Raw genomic sequence first — 16,771 nt, forward strand, 5'->3', positions numbered from 1 at the left:
ATAAGAATATTGAATACAGAGCAATTAAGATATACTTCTCTCATGAGTTAGGGGACAAAAATTTGGAATTCATATCAGCCTTCAATGAACAGTTCCCTCTTTTCTGTTGGGCCCAAAATTAGTTGTTGTTGTAGACAGAGTGAGGCATATATCAAGAAATAAATTTGAAAAAGCAAAACCGTCCTTTTTGGATTTACAGAAACTTTTTCTTTTTACTAGTGTCTTCTTTTAAGAATAAGAGATTTGGAATAACTTAGATCCTAGAGTTTATTTTTTTTAACTTTAAAAATCAAAGAGATATGGTTTTAGTGTCTTTGCTATGAGATTTTAATATGTTGAGATAAAAATTTTTGATTATACTATAGATGAATACATGCGAGTCACTGCTGATTAGAACAAAGGGACTGATAATTGCATAAGATAAAGACAACAAAACAGGAATATACATGATGTACTGGTTCGTATCTTTAGAATTTTCCATGAAAATAACAAAGATGGAAGCCAAAGAATAAAAGCATACAAATATTATCATGAGCAACAAGATAACTTTGGTAGCTCTTGTCTCTGGGGAGGCAATGGGTTTGAGGGTAGTGTTATGAAGATATTGGATTTTCCAGTGGTGTCTGACCAAAAAAAGAACCATGTAGGCATTGGTGATAGCCATGAATCCCATAAACACTGCATCATAAAGTGTTTTCCAGATAACAAGTTTTGACATAGATATGGCATGCCAATCTATAAAGCAAAATCCTAAATATCCTTTAAAGTCAATGACTGTATTGTTTCTAGTGCCAGTCACATATAGAGGCACATCCATATCTATCAACAAACTGAGTACCCATATGAAGACACAGCATAGAGCAATGAACTTTGGGTCTTTAGCTCTGAGTTTTGTCCATTGGGGGCTGCTGGAACTGATGATGATAGTTTGGAAGATACTCAGAAGACAGGTAGTACAAAGGGATAGACCTCGGGCAACTCTTTGGAGATAAATTATGATTTTACATGCATTGTCACTTAGGAAAATTTTCTGATTGCAAACCTTGATTGCCAATGGAACACCCCTGAAGAGAATCAGTATAATGTGGGAAAGTGCCAAATTAACTAAAATCACATCAATGGATCTTATTCTTTGACTAGAAATTAAATTAAATCCATACAAACAAAGGAGTAAGTCATTGCCAAAGATTCCAATTATAATTTGCAGCATGTAGAAAATGCACAGGCAATCATCATATGTTTGCATTCCTTATTCTATTGGACAGAAAAATGGTATTAGATCCAGAGTATCCTGGGGAAAAAAAAGAAAACATTCTGTTATATAACCAGGAATTGAAAATGAAATTCCATACATTTCTTACTAGTTATGTCAGAGACAGCTTTAGAAACTATTTTACTCATACCAGTTTTTTTTTAGTTTCTTGATACATATATTCTCCATTTGTAGCATTGTAAAATGATTTCATTTTAAATTAGCAATGTCTTATTCATTTTTGGTCTAATAGTGTCTGTTTTATATATTCAATTGTATGCATATACATATGTGTATCTATAAAGATGGATACGTATATGATTCATTTTAAAGTGGCAGAATGCTCTATACATTTTCTGGTGACTTAAGAATGATATGATGAAATTCCTAAAATATAGGTTACATATATCAAGATAATTGAAATATTTAGTCTTAGGAAAATAAGGCTTCCAATAAACTAAATAACAACTCTGAGAAAAGATTTCTATCTAAATATCTTTACTTTGAAAGACAAAAATTTTTAATAAAACAATTAAATCATAAATAGCTAATGTTAAATTGGATGGTAAACAGACATCTTAGAGACTTAGAAAAGTGTCAATTTCATATATCTCATACTTGATTTTGCCTTCTGTGTCTCTAAATTCAGAAAAAGAATAATATTTGGAATAAAATGTGTATTTAAACTTGAAAATTTGACAAAAGATTTTAGAACTTTTAAACAATATTTAATCAATAAACAATCTCCTTAGATGAATTGAGTTATCCTTTACCAAGATCAGCATTTAAAGGTTGAATGACTTCTTATAGAAAATATTATTACTGAGATTCTTTTATAACTGAGAATTACATTACAATGCTCCACAATTTTCTGAAGGCTTTGATTTAGTCTTGGATTTCCCTCCCATTCCATATGTAATCTGACAAAAATATTGCTAGATCAATTAACAAAATCCATCACTTTATTCAACAGAACAACCATCTGAAAGTAGTTCATGGCATCTGGTTCACTACAATTTCCCATTTAATTTGGAAGAAGCTGTGATGGAATTGTCAGGCAACATTAAAGTCATTTTGGACAGGCATGCCGACACATCTGAACTTTTGTTATATATCAAAGATGAATAGGTCCCCTTATTTTTTTTTGTTGTTGTATTTGCTTAAAAAAAATAGCTATGGGCTTCCTTAAGTCATTTGTGATAACATTAAAAAGACAATTTGTTTCAGTTGTCAACTACTGTTATTGTAAGACTCATGCATCCTTTCACTTAAAAGATTCCAATCCCTCTAATAAGGAGATATCAGAAAAAAAAATAAAAAAATAAAAATAAAATAAAGAGACATCAGAACCACTGAGAAACATTCAAAAGGGAAATGATTGTCCCAAATGCAGCTGTCTCTGTTGTTGAGTGGTCAGGATTTAGTTGAGATATTCCAAAAAGCATATTATTCTGAAGGTATACTTTCAGAATTGAAGAGTCTTTCAGATCAGAGGAATATACCCACTAACTTACAAGATGATAAGAAAATAACTTTCTCAACAAAGCTGTTGATCTCTCTATAGAGTTCTGTCATATTTTCCAGTACATAAAGCTTTAGACCAGTGCAGAAAGTAAATTTGTGCAACAAATGCTTTTAAAGGTTAGCTGAAATCTACCTCAAAGTGGGAGAAGTGATTGTATCCTCTTGTGACTAGATCCTGGACAAGAAATCAATTACTAGGGCGACTGGGTGGCGCAACGGATAGAGCACTGGCCCTGGTGTCAGAAGTACCTGAGTTCAAATCCTACCTCAGACACTTAATGATTACCAGCTGTGTGACCTTGGGAAAGCCACTTAACCCCATTTGCCTTGCAAAAACCTAAAAATAAGAAAAAAGAAATCAATTGCTTACTATTCTGATTATGATGGGAAAATGATAAAGGGATATGTCACTTTAGTTTTGCAGGAAATAAACTTGTTTTGAAAATTTTGGTTTTAGAAGAGTGAAGGAATAAACTAGGCCTTGAGCAAGATATAATCTGTCCTTTGTACATACACCTATAAACACATGCACACAAACATATAAATATACAGTCAGACAGAAAGAGAGATAGAGATATTATGTGTATACCTTCAAAAGATTTCAAGGTACATGTATTCACAAATAATATTCATTTCTTCAAAACTTCAATTATATGCCAATAAGGCAAAGTTCAGAGAGGTTTGACTTCAAATTGCAACAAATAAATATGCTGAAAACCCTACTGCTGCTCATTAATAGCATGAGCACTAACATACCACTTTATTTCTATATATCTTCAATTTGTATCAGTAAAATGTGGATAATGGTGAGCTTATAGTTTTTGTTTATGTTTTTTAAATAAATACAATGAAATATATAGAAAAAAGGACTTCAAAATCCTTATGTACTGTCCAATTTTCACTTATTTCTGTGTGGACACATGCATAATTATTTAAAGAAAGATCTATGAAAAGTGAATAATATCTTTTGAGGTTATCATTCACAACATACAATTCAATGCCATCTGGTTTTGATTCATTGGCTCATCCTGACTTTCAGCAAATACTTAGACTTTGACCATTCTGTGATGGCAAATCATAGTATCACTCTTCTAGATTTTAATAGATATCTCAGATAACCTAATGAGTTCTGTGATTTCATTTATGTCTCTCTTGGACTCCTCCTTTTAATTGACAAATGTTCCTGAGATGTTTTTCTTATTTCTGTAGCTGTTTTATTCAGATTATAGTTGGTTTAAAGTATAGAACATTTCCATGCATACTCATTGCCTTGCCACACATGGTGCAATATGATACTATTTTAAGAACTCATTTATCTGTACTTAAATGTTCAAATTATAGATTTTTGCAATTAATTTCTGAAAATAAAGTGTTTAAACAACATTTAGCATAGTAATAATAAAGAAAATCAGAGCTAGTAATTTCAAGTCATTCTTAAATATTTGCTGGTCTTTGAATGTATCATTCTGTTTGACTGAAAATAAGCTGAAAGCAATGGTTTTCCTTAAAGACATAATAAAAATTTTTCAATTTTTCCTTATTATACATATATATATATTCAATTACATGTAAAGATAGCTTTCAACATTCATTTTTGTAAGGGTTTGAGTTTCACATTTTTCTGCCTCATTCCCTTTCCTCATCCCTCCCCAGGCCAACATTATCTGATAAAGAATATATGAGTATAATCATGTTTAACACATTTTCATATGATACCTAGAATTTTTCCTGTCAGAATGGAATAAAACATAAAGAGATAGAGAGTCTATGACTCATCTTTAGAAGCATTTGCTTTGATACACATGTCTCCTGGCAAAAAAAAAGGGCTTGTATTAAATACTTAAAACCGATTTTAGCAATATGGATGGAGAATTTATTTCTCTCTATCCTCTTCTCAAAAGAAGACATACATTTTACAAGAAATAGTTCAAGAACTGAGGCACCTAGAGGGGTGAAATGATAAAAGAACCATTCCTAAAATCAGAAGGAGCTGTGTTCAAGTACAGTCACAGACACATACTCGCTGTGTGTCCCTGGGCAAATCATTTAACCCTGCTTGTATCAATTACTCATTTGTAAAATGAGCTTCACAAGGAAATAAACAGCAATACTAGCATATTTGACAAGAACATCCCAAATGGGGTAAAAAGGAGGTGGACATGACAGAAACAATTCTATATCAACAATTCAAGAACTTACAGAATTTCTTAAAATGACTTTAGAAAGTATAATTGACTTCCTAGAAATTCTTAGTGTTTATCAAAAAAGATATTGCAGTGGTTGTAAAATATGTTGGTCAAATTTATATTTATGGTTATTATGTCCAAAAACTATGATGTACATTTTATGTCCCTATTATAACCATAATTAGAACCTTTGGTGTTTACTAGAGACACAGTCTTCTCATCTAAGAAACTCAGAACAAGGTCTTAGGGGAATGGGCAGGCAACATATTTCAGAGCTGAAAGATATGACTTGATTACAAAGAAGAAACAGAACTAATTTAGAAGAAAAACTGAGAATACTAATAACAATTATTGTGGTATATATGTATACATTTTAGACTAAACATTTTGTTTATCTTGAACAGTCATTAATCTTATCACACCATGCAATGGGAAGAGAATAAAAGAATCAATTACAGAATATTTGCTGATAAAGTCATAGGAGTCACTCTCATTAAAGTCTATGAGCTGACTTTTCCCCCCAAATTAAATATTACTATCATTCTGATCAAGGACAAGTCATTTACATTTGAATGTTGCTTAAAGCTCTCCTAAGATTTTTTTGATCCTCATTGGTCATTAAAGATTTGTATCTTTATTTGAACAAATTCACTAATGTTTTTGATTTATTTTCAATGAGACATCTTTTTGAAGAATGCAAAAATAGTAAGAAGATTTTTAAGATTGTCAACACAGTGAACAACCACTTTCCAAAGATTTATCCATTTTTAAAATATAAGAAATATCAGGAATCCTGTGTTATATTTATCTATACTTAACACTTGAGGAAACTGAGGCAGAAAGCAATCAAAGATCTGGCCCAAGTTTATGCAGGTAATAAGTCTTTGATATCAGATTTGAAATCATGTCTTTCTTACTCTAGAGACAAAGACCTGCATGCAACATTCAAAGAAATTCCATAATATATACATTTTTAATTTAATGAACCCATCTTGATAAACATCAATCACTGATCCATTTAGTAAAACTAATTTAAAAATTCTGCAGTAGAATTGTCAGTAAGATTATGTTATAGATACATGAATCCTTTCTTAAGACTAAAGTTCAGTACAAAAAGAAAGATCTTATGGACTTTGCATTTTGTGAGAACATTTGACTAAAGAGACAACTAATAATAAATGACGATTGCTAAAAGAAACATTATTTTAAACAGAAAAAACCTGGGTAACGAATGCAGAATTCCTGAAAATAATAAGAATGAACTCTTCTTTATTAAAATTATGTTCAATGCAATTCACTTATTCCACAATCAAGGTAAATTGTGAAAAGAGATTTTTTTTCTTCTGAAATTATTAGATGAAGTTAAATCCACTGAATATATTTCACCAGAGAATTAATTTTCAGTTTAGAGACATCTGAAGTTCAAGGAATAGATGTGAGAAATAATCTATGGTATGCTTGACGAGTTTGTTATAATGTATTCACACAAGAAGACTGAGTTTGAAAAAATGATAAGTATCTCAAAGAGATTTAACTTGAAGTCTCTCAACTATGTGAAAGTCTCTCAACATTATGAAATATAGAAATTACATTTACTGTTAAATATATTCATATTATGGATAAAATGACTAACCCTGAATCTAGTTATTAATTGCATATAAAAGAATTATTTAGATATGAGATTTTTGAAGAAAACTGATTCATTGAAACAGGAATTAAAGCCCAGTTTCCTTCCCAGTTAAAACAAAAACTGCATTGAGAATAACAGGCAACGTAATTAGGAATATGATGATTTTGTTTCAGACTAAAGAGGGGAGTATCATTAGTGTCTATAAACTATAGAATCTACAGTAGCAAAGAGATAAAAATATAAACTTTAAAGACATTGTTTGACAACCCATATACAAGCAATAGGAATAACATATACATATAAATTATTTGTATCTTTATTTGAACAAAGGTACAAATGTTTTAAACATTTTTCATAAGTCATCTTTTTTGAGGAATACAAAGTATTAAGTGTTTTAGATACCATTATATGTCAGCACTGTGACAATCACTTCACAAATATTTAACAGTATTTAAACTATGGAAAATCCTAGGATTCCAGTGCTATAATGATCCACACAATGCTTGAGGAAACTGAGGTAGACAGAAGTTAAGGATATGGTCAATGCAGATAATAAAATTCTTTGATATTATGTTTGAAATCATGTGTTTCTAACTCCAGAGATAGAACACTGTATACACTATTACATATATATGTATATATATATATACATATATATATATATATATACACATATATAGATCTATAGATCTCTCTCTCTCTCTCTATCTATATATATATATATATATATATATATAGATAGATAGATAGCTATATAGATATAGATGCATACATACATGCTATAGAAGATCAAACTCTCTTGGTTTATGCCAGTATTCTTATTTATTAAAATATTTTCTCTCTCTTTCAAATTTCTATTTTGAAATTGAATTTATTTTATATTGACATATCTATTCATAATTATTCAGTGTTTTGTATATTTAATTCTATGCTTAGCATTATATACATTGTTAATATATTAGTTATTATTGCCTGGAAAAATGGACGCTATAAATTCTTAACTAAAATCAGATACATATATCTGATGGTTTTAAGAACCTATTCAAACTGTGAAATAATAATTAAAAATGGAACTTGGTGTCAATAAACTGAAATAACACTGAAATTGTTATAAATTATATTCACTGTTGTATGAGCAAGGAAAGATGAGACATTTAATAATTCCACAGTATATACATTTTTATTTTATGGACCTATCTTGATAAACATCAATCAGTGATCCATTTCATAAAACTAATTTAAAAAGTCTGGAGTGGAATTATCAATATGATTATGTTACAATTATATGAATCTTTTCTTAAGAAAAATTAGTTCAGTATGAAAAGGAAGGTTTTATTGATTTTGTATTTTGTGAGAACAGTTGGCTAAAGAGACAACTATTAATGAGGGCATGAAGCTTGTTAAAAGAAGCATTATTTTAGACTAAAACAAATTTGGTAATGAATCTGGAGTTCCTAAAAATGATAAGAATGACCTCTTAATTAATATTGTAGCTGATACAATTCACTTATTCCAAAATCAAAGTAAATTGTGAAAAGAGATTTTTTTTTTAATTTTCTTTTGCAATTATGGCCTAGATGAAGGTAAATTCATCAAGTATATTTTACCAGAGGATTAATTTTGAGTTTAAAGACATCTTAAGTTCAAGGAACAGTTATGATAAATAATCTCTGGTATGTTTGATGAACTCATTATAAAGTGTTCCAACAAAAAGCCTGAGTTGGAAAAACTTGATAAGTAAAAAGAAGAGATAAAACTTGAAGTCTCTCAACTGAACTAATTACATTGTGAAATACAGAATTGCATATATTTATAACTACATTCCTAATATGAAAAAATGAATACCCTAAAACTAGTCATCAATTACATGTAAAATAATTATTCTAAAAAGAGATTTTCAAAGAAAATGATTCATTAAAAGAGTAATTCAAGAATCATAAAATCCACCTTCCTTTCCAGTCAGAACAAAAACACTGCTTTAAGAATAACACATAACGTAAATAGGAACTTAATGACTGTCCTAAAGAGGGCAGTATCATTACTTTCATCTACATAAGCTGTAGAATGTACACAAAGGAGTAAAGAGAAAAATTATAGAGACATTGATTAGCAACCCATACACAAACAATATGAATAATATATAAATAAATAATTCAAGCATACATGTATAGCACAGATGTATAGATTTACATGTATATAGAACATGTATGTTTTACTACACTCAGGTAGAAGAGAGAAAAAGAAGGTTGCAATGAAAGAAGAAAGAAACAAAGAAATAAGAAAGGAAGGAAGCATTTAGAGAATACCTACAATGTTTGAGGCAATTAGAGAAGAAAAAAATACTTTGAGAAATGCATGCTTTGTTATTCCTATTATAATGTTTGCCCTTCATTTTCGAGGAAGTAAACAACATCAGTATGGTTTCATGACAAGCACAGGAATTGGATTTGTGTGAAGGGGATGCTGTACTAAGTCACTTTTTCCTTTAGAGTCTTCTGGGAGAGTGACCAATTAGGGATTAGAATGACTAGAGATGGTTCTTGATGCAAGGTATTAAGGGTTAAGTGACTTGCCCAAAGTCAGAGACCTAGAAAGAATGAAGTGTCTGAGCCTGAATTCCAATTCCTGTCATCCTGACTTCAAGGCTAACGCTTTATTGACTGTGCCATCTAGCTGCCCTATTTCTATTAAACAAGTGGAGGAGTGGGGGAGATGATGTTCAGTGACTAGTCCAGGGTCACACAGTTATTGAGTGTCTAAGACTGAATTAGAAGTCAATTTTCCTAAATCTAGATACAATCCTTTCTTTACTGCCTCATATACTGGACTAGGGGAAGGAAAAATGAGAGATTAAAAGTCAGGGGAGATAGCTGAAGAAAAACATAGGGGAAAAGAGATGTATAAAATTACAAAATTATTATTAATGTTGACATATTTTTATTAATATTAGCATTATTATTGAATTATGTCAAATGACAAATAGTAATTACTTATGAAATGATTATCTTTCATAGCAAATTAATGGTATTTAATATTTGCTAATAACCAATTAACTCATTAGAAAGTTGTAATAATAAGAATGAGAATAAGAAAATATCAAACTATATAGGACATCTTCATCATGTAGGTAAAGCCAGATAAAGTTCTGGGCTCCCTTTGATCACCTAAAAACTGGTGATTAATTGTCTCACTCTTTCCTACCTCCCTTTAAAGATTGCAGTTTGCTCCAGATAAAATATGTGGAATAATTATCTAACAAAGAGAACAAAGAAAGAATCTCTGGCTTCATTTTTTTTTTGATAACACAAATCGCTATTGTGAGGAATATAGGGTCATTGGTTTCCACATGGTTAACCAAGATATACATGACTAAGAGAGGAGTCTGTCTGTGAGTGTTGTGTCTACATGTAGGTATGTGAGTGTAAGATCAAAAGGGAGTCAAAGAAATTGACCCCAATTAATCACAGAACTAGAAGAGGTCTCCCAACCTGATCCCAACTGAAATTTTCCCAGGCCTATTCCATCTAGTGATCTAGGGTCCCTATCTTCTGCAAATGTGCCTGCTTAATGAGATTCATGCACACCCCCGCCCCGTGCTCATCAGTATAATGACCAGAGAGGGGAAAACATATTAAAAAGTAGTATGTGGGGGCAGCTAGATGGTACAGTGGGTAGAGCACTGGCCCTGGAGTCAGGAGGACCTGAGTTCAAATTTGATCTTAGATAAATAATAATTACCTAACTGTGTGACCTTGGACAAGTCACTTAACCCCACTGCCTTGCACAAAAATCCCCCTAAAAAACAAAAGTTGTATGGGGTGGAAGTATTGATTAGATTGTCATTCTGACAATTCAGACCAATGACTGTCTCCTAGGGGAGGAGAAAGCCTTTCAAATTGCATATAAGACTGAACATTGTCACAATTTGGGCCCTTTCTGGCTAGGGGAAACAGTCCTTCTCTGAAGAAAAGTTAATTAATAGGATCTATTTTAATATTGCCAGAATAAATTTTTCTAATTATGAGCCATTTATAATACCTGTGCTGCAGGCCTTGAGGAAATGTTAGGGAAAAATTCCAAATTCTGTTGAACTTGTCTTTAAAATACAGAGGAAGAGACCATGTAAGGCTATTGAATCTGGAATAATGCCCCCTCACAAGAACTGTCTGCACTTTACTATTGCAACCTAGTGTAGTAGAGAGCAGCCTCCCAAAGGGCTTGCAATCATCATTTTAAATAAATTCTTCACATTCATAATTTTTTTGCCAATCCCTCCTGGTACAAATTCGCCCCTGCACTACTTTGCCTAAGAGAATTTTGGAAGACACAAATTGCTTTAGTCTGTGTGTTCCTCAAAGAACCTGCTTATTGAAGGGGGACAAAATGTTTCCTATGACCAGGAGACACTTGAAAATAAAAGCTAGTGCTAGAAGGATCATTAGCTGATAACTAGTCCAATGACTTCCTTATCAGTATTGTTATGATTATTTTTGCTAAAGTCTAGAAACAAAAAGGAAATTATCTCCCTAAGATAGAACAGGCAGGAAAAAGAAGTCAGAATCTGAACCCAAGTCTTATGTCTCTAATTTGAGTATCTTTCCCATTTGAGAGTCTTTCCCATTTCATCATGATTCATGGGCATCAACGAGGAGTTTCAAAAGAGAGAATTTTTTTTTCCAATTTGCAAAAAGCAAATCTTAAAATATAAAATTTTAAAAAAATCATTAAATCTTAGATCAATCATGAGCATTAGAATGGCAAAAGTGAGGCCATTGGAAAAGATTCAAGAAAAAGGCAAAAGTAAATGATGTAGGAAATAGGAATGAGGGGCAAAGACGATATTGAGAGCACCTCCCATTTCCCCAATCAAAGGTACATTGACATCAAAAAGGCAGACAATGCCATCCCAGAATCAGAATAAAAAACATAACAAATTATACATACATACATATATATATATATGTGTGTGTGTCTAATTGTGGATCTATGATGATCTTTATAAAATAACTGCAATAGAAGTCAGTGAGCATGTGCATTGAAATACACCCCAATAAACCATAACTTGCTGTGCCTTGGAAGGACTCACAGAGTTTCTCTGAGACTCACTTCCCTCACCTGTAAAATGAAGGCTTTAAATCAATGACTTTGCCTTCTTTTCTGTTCTGAAACTGAATATATATGAGTCTGGCACAGGTGAAGAGACTAGGCTATTTGTTGCTTTAACAGCCCCCATAGGAACTCTCATTCTGTCATCCAAACTCTTTCAAAGTCCTGCAATCTGTGTGAAGGAGCAAGGGAGAGAGTGAAGCTGAAGGGCCAGAAGACAGGAAAAAGGATCATTTCTGAGGTCCATAATGCTCTGTCAATGGCACGAGTCAGACATTGAACTAGTTATGGACTAATGATCCTTTCAAGGAGTTGTCAAACAGTTCTCATTGACTTTTCTATCATATTGAGTCTGAATCAGAGGTCAAAGTTTTCTGATACCCTTTGGGTTGAGCCCAGATTCAAAAGTAATAGGCTCCTTCATAGATCTAGTAAGAAGGGGAATAATCAGGACCCAGTTTTCTCCCAGGAATGTTAACCAGAATCTCCTGGTATCTGTCAAAAGTTTCAGAATACTCAACATATTCATTCTTCCCTTACATTGATTCGGGACAATATTTGGGAGGGTACAAATGCAAAGATACCATACAAGTATCTAAAAACGAATAACATACCCTTGCTGCAATTTAAAGACAGACAAATACCTATTTCATCTAAAACTTCATCTGCAACTTCTTTTCTGTATCCCAAACACAGAGGGGAAATAATTTATTTCTCCTAGATAAAATTTTTAGGAATTTATATATCTGTGGCAAATGTATAAGGTTACTCACCAGTCTGATCTATGTTGCCAAAGCAGTGACTAGAAATGGGTATAGGTCTGTGAGTGATTGTATATGTATGTGTGTGTGTGTCAATGTGAGTGTGTGTGTGCATACATGTGAGGATGTGTATGTGAATGCATGTAAATCTACCTTGTTGTTCATAGTCAGGACTGGAGTTATATACGCAGTCTTTACTCGGTTCATCTCCCCTAAGAACTGTAATTACCATGTCACCTGGAAAATAAGTCAGCAGAAGGAATCTGGGAAGTGTCTGAAGAAGAAACAACCCTTTTGTCTCATGTAAAAATCCCCAGCAGCTATTAAACACGACTAATTAGAATTTCTAAAGGAACATCTCCTCACATATATGAGTGAAACTTGTTTCCATGTCTAATAATATGAAAAGAAAGTGAATAAATACATTTTAAGGTCACAGGAATAAAGGAGATAGTAATTTCTTAGCACTCATAAGTGAGGGTCTCAGTTCTTGAAATCTACTCATCCTTGTGTGTTTTTTCCCAAATGTTTTAATTGACTTTGTTCTTACTAAAAATAATTACAATTGTTGTTGTACTGCATTTTAGAGACATATCACCTATAGCCAAACTAATCATATGAAATTAGCACTTTCACTATCTGTAGTTAGAAATGATGATCAGATTTTGGAGACATTGTTTCAAAGAAAAAAATCAACTGATATTGAAGGAATAACAAAATCATTCACATTATATGAATTTCTGTATATTTGTGGGTATTTTTTCATTTATTTGACTTTGGTATATGGAAACAATATTATTCAAGAATATGGAGCAGATGAAGGACAACCTGAAGATTATACTAAATTAGGAAAATTTATCTCTTTACCCTGTACTTTCTTTAGTTTTATGTATCACGCTATTTGGATGACTGAAAGAGTTGAAAGTGACATAGTCAAGGATTTAGATATACTAAATGATGATTAATATTTGAACTCATATTGCTTTTCTTTTAGTAATGTCTTCTACTGCCTGATTGCCTCTTACAATCTTAGGGTTTATACGTTTCCATATTCTTCATTGAATCACTCCTGTCTTTGCTGTGGTAGTTTTTAGCTGATCCATAAGGATGTAAGGTGAATTGAATTCTACCAGAATTTCACACCTCCTATCTAGAAAGCTCCATGCACCATACTGCTAATTCAAGAATGGAAAGTTGAAACAAAGTGTGAATTCATTTCTGAACAATATATCTCATGAAGGAAGGAGTTCCCAAGGAGTCATAGTGAGAGTGGGATAGAAAAATGTACCTTGCTTTAATAAAAGCAGGACTTGATTGATCACAATTGATACTTTCATTAAAAAGTCTAGAATCACTGACATTAGATCACTGATTCTAAGACACATAGAACTTGCAATGAAGGAGATATTGCCTCTGGGAAACAAGCAAGGAAATCATTAATTTATAAATTTATTAGAATACAACTAATAACCAATTTTCTAAGCAGTGTCTTCTTAGCTTATTTTTTTCTTTGCCTTTATTATCTTTCGAGAAGGAATTTTCTTTCCATTCTCAGCCAGATAGAGAAGTGAATCTTTATGTTGCTTCTGTTTTTTTATTTTAATTTAGATTTAATTTTTATAAGTATGCACAAATAGAGTTTGCTTTATGTTTCATCAACCATCTGCAAACTCATAAACAGAAAGCTTCTCTGGTACAAAAAAAGAGAGGGCAGTCTTTCTTTGGTGGTGTTCTTTTTCTTCCTCCTCTGCTTATTTTTTCATTAAGAGAAAATGAGGGAAATGTCCTCCTTTTGAAAGTCAATTATTCTATCTATGCCCTAAATGCATTTTCTCTTACTTCACCTAACTTTTGGGTTTTATATACAAATACTAATTAATGAATTTAATTTTATCTTTGAAAGAATTGATTATTAAAACCAGTAATATGAGCAGATTCAGTGCTTTTCCCTGTAAACTTTAAAAATAAGAAAATATAGCATTATCATAAAACTTATAGGTGGAGACCAATTTGGTAATGACTACCTCAAATGGAGAGAACTAGAGATTATTTATGCAAAAGTAAAGCATAAAGAAAATCATTTACCCCCTTGGAGGCCTGGATATGAAGATGCACATTACTGAGTAGCACAGTTGCTTACCAAAGACAATCATCTTGATACAATGATAGCTGATGGAGTTGCAATCTCTTCCTGGAGTTGAAGTATAATGACGGCAGGCCATATTTCTGAGCTTACTAATCATTTTGTCTTTCTGACTTTGTAATTAACATATTGGAAAATACCCATTGATCTGGACTTCTTACCCAGAGGAAAAAATGACAGAGATGTGAAGATTCAGTACTGACTAAACAGAAATCAACCTTTTTACCAGGAATATAGTTTGAAATACAATCCCCCATTTTCATAAAAGATGACTTCATTACATTAGCTATAGTTCAACTAAGGAGAAGAAAAATGAGGGACCTCTTGGAGAGAAAAACAGCATATTCTGGAGACTTTGAGATGCTAGAAAAATGTAAGCAACAAACAAAAGGTCTGTCTATGATTGGACAATGCATTTACAGAGTCAAATGGCAAGTTACAAAGATCAATATGGAGTAGTCCCTTAAATTACTTATATATTTAAGTAAAAAGGGAAAGTAAACAATAACATAAATTTTTGGTCCATTTCTTCATTTTCTGGAGATATCTGAAGTATTTCTATATCTTCAGATGCTGTAAAAGTTCTGTATAAGACCAGGCTTTTCCAAGAACATAGGAGTTACTTGTATGTATCTTCCTTTCCAGTAAAAGAAATATCTCAATAAATTTTATCAGGTTAATACTTAAAATTTGAACAACCACTTAAATCATGGAAATTACAATTTGACTTGCCAATTGTGAGGCAGAGAACATAGTTATAAAATAGAAATTCTGAAAACAAACCAGTTTCATATAAACCAGTTTTAAAAACTTAGTTTTATACTGATGCATTATTCATTTATTTGCCCCATTTGCAAGATGCTGTTTCACTAAGAAAACTGACCTGCATAATGACAAGAATTCTACTACAAGTTTTTCCTAATTAATTTGAGTATGTAACATTCACACTTGATAATCATTTTTAGAATAGTGAGTATCATTTTGGTTTTTTGTTTGTTTGTTTGTTTGTTTTTGCAAGGCAATAAAGTTAAGTGACTTGCTCAAGGCTGCACAGCTAGGTAAATATTAAGTGTCCGAGGCCAGATTTGAACTCAGGTCTTCTGGATTCCAGGGCTGGTGTTCTATCCACTATGCCACCTAGCTGTCCCTTGGATATCATGTTTTAAAAGAATCAAACAATCTTACTTGAAAATTAATTCCTCTTTAAAAATTAACAAAAATTGAAAAAAAGAAAATAATTAAAATATATCACAGGTTATTCTTTTTTGGATATGCTTACTGACTAACATTCCTTTCCTTAAAAAAGAACTTGACATTGTTTTGATAGAGAATTACATTCTGTTGTCACAAAAAACTTGTGTATGTTTTCTTAAATATCCCCTTAATATTTTGAAAAGTTAAAGGATCTTTATTCTCACTATAACATGAAGCTGACAACAGAGTCTAAGGCTATTATACATTAGCCTAAGATGGATATTAGGATTGGATAGTGTGAACAAAAATAGAATAAATTTATTTTATTTTTTGGAAGTGGTCATCTGACAAAGGAAAACTTTCCTATTTTTATTTAGATGTCAGTTTCCAAGTAAGACTGCTAAAAAAGCAATTTTCCCACCCTTTCCCAATGAGCACGTCCTTCACAGAATACCCAATCTCCTTGGGTTGTCTATTTAATAGTACATTAAACCAATATAAATTTCCTTTATACCAAGATTCAGACTTAGATTACATGTCAATCAAGTTTTCTTCATAAAGAGTATGATTAAAAATGAAATACAGTAAATAGAAACTTCTATTGGGAAAAAAACATAATAATCCCAAATTGCATCTTGAACCAAGCTTCATAAAGTCAAAAATTATAGAAAATATATTTAGAGATTAAACTACATGAAAACAAACTATTGCTTTTACAATCATTTTAAACAATAAGTATATCACAGTTGACTTGAACATCATTTCAAAAGGTGTTTCTAATTCAAATTAAACAAAATTAGATTTTCCAGTAGGGTGATACTTGAATTATTAAATTTCAGTAAATGTAACAAAAGAGGTTGTAAACTTTAACATCTTAACTTAATAGATTTATCATCTCTGTTTCATTACTCCCATTATTCTGAAAGAATGAGTAAATGAATTTTATCTTAGAGCTTGATATTATAGCAGATTCTT

The 16,771-nt window shown here is 31.7% G+C and overlaps 1 protein-coding gene across 1 annotated transcript; it reads right to left on the reverse strand.

Annotated features, from left to right (window-relative positions):
* Window positions 1-289: 289 nt before the first annotated feature.
* LOC141519680 (vomeronasal type-1 receptor 4-like) lies at window positions 290-1,246 on the reverse strand. Its single transcript, XM_074231849.1, has one exon. It carries the CDS (start codon window positions 1,244-1,246, stop codon window positions 290-292), a length of 957 nt encoding a protein of 318 aa, XP_074087950.1.
* Window positions 1,247-16,771: the final 15,525 nt, after the last annotated feature.

Source organism: Macrotis lagotis, chromosome 3 (genome assembly GCF_037893015.1).
Source record: "Macrotis lagotis isolate mMagLag1 chromosome 3, bilby.v1.9.chrom.fasta, whole genome shotgun sequence".
NCBI lineage: Eukaryota > Metazoa > Chordata > Mammalia > Peramelemorphia > Peramelidae > Macrotis > Macrotis lagotis.